Source organism: Nanorana parkeri, unplaced genomic scaffold (assembly GCF_000935625.1).
Source record: "Nanorana parkeri isolate BGI_ZX_2015 unplaced genomic scaffold, ASM93562v1 scaffold997, whole genome shotgun sequence".
Taxonomy (NCBI): Eukaryota; Metazoa; Chordata; class Amphibia; order Anura; family Dicroglossidae; genus Nanorana; species Nanorana parkeri.
Genome location: NW_017307265.1, coordinates 281,099 through 285,725, shown reverse-complemented (window position 1 = coordinate 285,725; position 4,627 = coordinate 281,099). Strand labels below are relative to the sequence as shown.

The 4,627-nt window shown below is 41.5% G+C and overlaps 1 protein-coding gene across 1 annotated transcript in view; it reads right to left on the bottom strand.

Moving 5' to 3' along the window:
- Nucleotides 1-121: 121 nt before the first annotated feature.
- WNK2 (WNK lysine deficient protein kinase 2) overlaps nucleotides 122-4,627 on the bottom strand; it is a 162,387-nt gene continuing 157,881 nt past the window's right edge. The window contains exons 25-26 of the mRNA XM_018567015.1: nucleotides 4,309-4,571; nucleotides 122-1,052 (exon numbers count right to left, since the gene is read on the bottom strand). Coding sequence (XP_018422517.1) covers nucleotides 729-1,052; nucleotides 4,309-4,571 — 587 coding nt within the window. The 3' untranslated portion in view covers nucleotides 122-728. The remainder of the gene's footprint in view (nucleotides 1,053-4,308; nucleotides 4,572-4,627) is intronic.

Genomic DNA, 4,627 nt, shown 5'->3' with positions numbered 1-4,627 from the left:
ATTAAAAAAAAAAAAAAAAAAAAAAAAAAAAAAAAAAAAAAAAAAAAAAGGTATTCACTGCATTCTTATATTCAGTAAATACCTCAAACCTCATCTGGAAACATTTCGCCTTATAAATATTACCAATTTATTATGTCATAAATTAAAATAAAAAGCCAAATGTAATCCAAGCTCCCTGCATGTCAAAATAAATAAAGCAGCTTTATAATTCAAATGGAGGGTGGGGGTTGCTATGTTTAAAATGGGGTACCTACCATTTACAGAAAAGCTTTAAAAAAAATAAAAGAAAAAAATGTATACATTGTTATGGATGGAAAACAAAAATGGCGGATCAGAAAATAAACTTGCTTATTCATTTTTTTTCTTCCACAGATTTTCCCAAGCAAATGGGAAGCGAACTTCTCAAGGCACTAAACACCTCCCACAATTTTCAGTTCAAGTACTTTACCTTTCACAATGTGTAAAATAAGAAATTACAGAGATGTTGGACAAGCGGTGATGATCATGTGACATTCACAGTGACTGTGGGATGCAGAGCATGGCTGTGTGCATTTGTGGCCTCGGCCAAAGACTACTGCAGCATAACCATACCACTAATCCAACTCTTAATGCTGACAAGGGGCTGTGACAGTCATACAACTCATTTTCAGCACTGCTGAGATGTAAAATCAAAAACACACAGGGCGCTGACAGGCTCAAACACTTGAAAACAGAGAAAGGCATCAAAGCTACGTGATCCTCAGGTTGGAACCAGACTGTTTCACGGTAGGTTGCTGCATGGACATGGGGAAAATCTGCATGCTTGCAGATTGCGCAATCAGCTGACTTCCTGCTATGGCAGGCGTTGTTGCTCCAGACCACTGGGCTCCGTACACTGGTGCGGGGAAAACTCCAGCATACTGACAAAGGGGCATCATGTAAGATGGCAATATACCAGACTGGGTTGCTCCAGAAAGGGCTGCTGGGAATGATGTGGACATCAGTCCCGTGGGAGCTAGGCATGGCAGTGAAGCGCTGTACTTCCTGGCTGTGTCAGAAGAAGGTTGACTTCCCTAGAAAGAAAATATAAAAAATGAACACAAATTCTTTTAAAACCAAGATGAACGTGCTCAGGTACAATCCATTCCGATGAGAAACTTGAAGCCTGTCCTATTTCCACTTTTGCACTCAAATTTGAGAAAAACCCTCTAAATGTTTCCTAAATGCTCCTCTTCACACACAATACCTAAAACGTTTTAACATATGTTTTACCCTTTAGATGTTTCTTTGGAGAAGACATTTGCACAGGTTTTAGGCTATTCTGAGCAGTTTGAAAGGGAAAGTAGAGACAAACTGAGGGACAGACTGAGCTTCTTCCCATGATCACACAATTTGTCTAAGTCTGTAATCATTTGTTACGACAGACCGTGTTCAAATCTAGTTTACAATAATGAGATCTGCCAGCGTAATACAAATAGGGTAATTAGAGTAAACCACCCCCCGCAGCCCCCTCCTTAACATTACATAAGTGGGGAGCTAGGTAGGGTTTTTAATAAGCACTTACATATATTTTTAATTATGATATGTCAATGGGAACATGTAACAAATATAAAGTAGGAGTTATCCCAATTTGGTTGCAAAACTGGAAATACATTTTAGGCTCAAGGTTCTCTATGCAAAGGCAGAGAGCTGACAGAACACTAGAAAAGAGCTGCCTGTTGCTTTGAGGAATCCTTTAGGGAACCCTGTGGGTCAGAAACTGACTTGAGTTTTGTTAGTGGCTCGGATGAGCAGACATTTTGTTTTATGGACTTGCTGTACAAAGCCCTCATGCATTGGAACGGTATTTATCTGCTGCTTTGCTGAACAAAAGTGCAGGCCCAACCTGCTTGGACTGTTCCTGGGTATAACCTGTCTCTTGCATGGTTTATCACTGCTAATACCAGTTGAGTCTGTCCCCCTTACAATATGCAAATGAAACAGGCTTGCACATATAACCAGTTACCTTGTCCCTTTTATAATCTTTTGGGAGTTGTACTGGGCTCATGAAGGGCATTATCTCAAATTTCTTTGCATTTACTTCTAAAGTGAATGCAGACATGGTTAGTTATGACTAGGCTAAAGTTTGATCAAAGGTTGCATCTGGATCCCTTTCTCTGGGACCAATGTATTCCTGCCCAGGGGAATCCCTATGCTTAGTATCACCCAGAGCGGCAACCGATGACACCCTACTGGGACGTCATTATGCATGTGCGTGTTGACGTCACGTGCACTTACCTGCAAGCGGCCATCCTGGTGGTGGATGCCAGCAAAAAGATAAGGGGATGTTCACACAGCAGGATAAAGTATGTTGCCGGGTCCCCTCCTCTTGCGTGCAATTGTCGGGCTCTCGGTCCATGACCGAGTACCAATCTTATTAGAGGGGAAAATGACTGTCATTTTGGCGTCACCTCCTCCAATGGTGTCACCCAGTGCGGGCCGCACCCCCCTAGTGACAGCACTGTCCCTACCTGCATTTAGCTATAGGACTGCATGTACAGTATGTATATGTACAGCTGTGGATGTCTCATATATACAGCTCATTACCACATGTTCCCTCTCGTTTCCTGATGCTCACGTAAAAGCATTTGCTGTATAAAAATAATTTAATGGTTTGTGGCATTGCAAGCATTAAGTCAACCAGGAACCAAGAGCAACACAACTTCATCTTTTCTAATCACAAAAGTACACTTGTCCTTCAGAAGAAAATGTCCTTACTGTGACCACCACAGGTTATTTTGTTGAAAATCTATAAACTTGCGAAGGATTTTCCATTATTTAAACATTTGTAAAGGATAATTTGTTACTAGAGGCTCCTTTCAATGCAGTGTATCCATATTTCACTTTCTGAAACAGTATGTGCTAGTTTAGAATCAATAAAATGTACGGGGTCAATTATACAGCGAGAATGATAATCCTACAAAAGCAGGGTCACTATATAATGCATCTGACGATGCAAGAATGGGTCTTTAGTACAAGATAAAAGACCCAATATATATCTTCTCAAACAATGGCTGAGGACCACCCGGAGACAGATTTCTCCCGACTTATCTAATTGGAGTCATAAGGGTTCCTTTCTTCTTCACACTGTCTGTGTAGCTCTCGTATCTAAATATCTCAAAAATCTGTGTGAAACCTCCATCTTCAACACCCAGTTTGTATTATGCATTCCATCAGAAGCACATGTGACATGGAAGAGCAGTTAGGAGATGGGGATAAAGCACTGTTACGGGGTGACAAGGATCCTAATGGCAGTACGGCCAAGTGCTCTTTGAACTGCCTCCTGGCCGGCCATTGTGCTTAAGCGGCCGGCAGCTTCCTAAATGTGACAGGCTGTCTAAAGACGGCCTGTTAGCCCCGCCCACATGCGAGCAGGAAACTGCTAACATTTAAAAACAGGCAGCAATGCTTGTTTACATACAAGCGATCCAAGCTTCCAGGCGAATTTGGGAAAATGGAATTACTGCCACCAATTTGCTATATTTTCCCCCCTGCTGCTGCTCTTTCCTTTAGCCGAATGCTTTTTCTCCACTGCGGCTGCCGATGTACTATCTGTACACCGTACGCAACAGCACAGCCCTGCACTCAGTATTTCAAATTCCACGTGCAAATGGCGAGCACTCATTGGTCAACAAGATCATCTGACTGAGCTGACCAATGAGTAGCACTTAGCAAAAATCTCTTCTTATTGACCAATGAGTGTTTGGCATTTGTGAGCAGAATTTGAAATACCGAGCACAGGGCTGTGCTGCTGTGTATGGAGGATAGTACATCAACAACTGCAGAGGGGAAGGAGCGTAATCCAATTTTCCCAAATTCGCCTGGGAATGTGGAATCATCCTTTAAGGAGTAAACTATTAAATCGTTTTTAGATCTGTCAATCTGCCTTGTACCTGTTCTATTTTTTTTTTTTTTAAAAACCTCTTAGTTGTGAGTAATAAAAAAACAGGGGGTGATAAAGTGATTACAGTAAACTCTCAGTTGTCTGGTATTCAACTAACCAGAACTCTCATCTAACCAGAAAAAATTCCATGTGTACTCCCTGTTCTACGGCATGTATTATCCTGGAAATGATCGTGTGTCTATTTGTCTTAATTTGCTTTTGATTACTGCATTTCAATATTAATATTAAATCAATATAGAGTTTATGTTATGATATGGTATAGTATGGGTATGGCATTAGTTAGACCCATTTTTAAGAGTAACTCTCAAGCAACCAAAATACATTTATCCGGAAACTACCAATCCCAGTGGATGCCGGATAACAGGGAGTTTACTTTATGTACTTACTGCATTTTGATCTCCAGGTGTAGCTGTAGGCTTGTGCTCCAGGTCCAGCCGCTGCTGATACTGCTTCAGTTGATTAAGAGAAGGTTTGAATTGTGCTGCTCCAACGGTTTTGCTTGCCCACTCATCCACCAGCTTGTGAAGGTCATCAGTAAATGTTCCCTTTTTGTTGTTACTATTGTTGGACTGGGCCTGAACTTGCTGTGCATTTAGTGAAGGGACTAGTGATGGTTCAGGGCCTGTTGCAAGGCTGCTTGTTGAGGATCCTACATGAGGGCAAACAAATCTCAGTCATTAGAGCTTTAGAAGAGACATGGCTGGT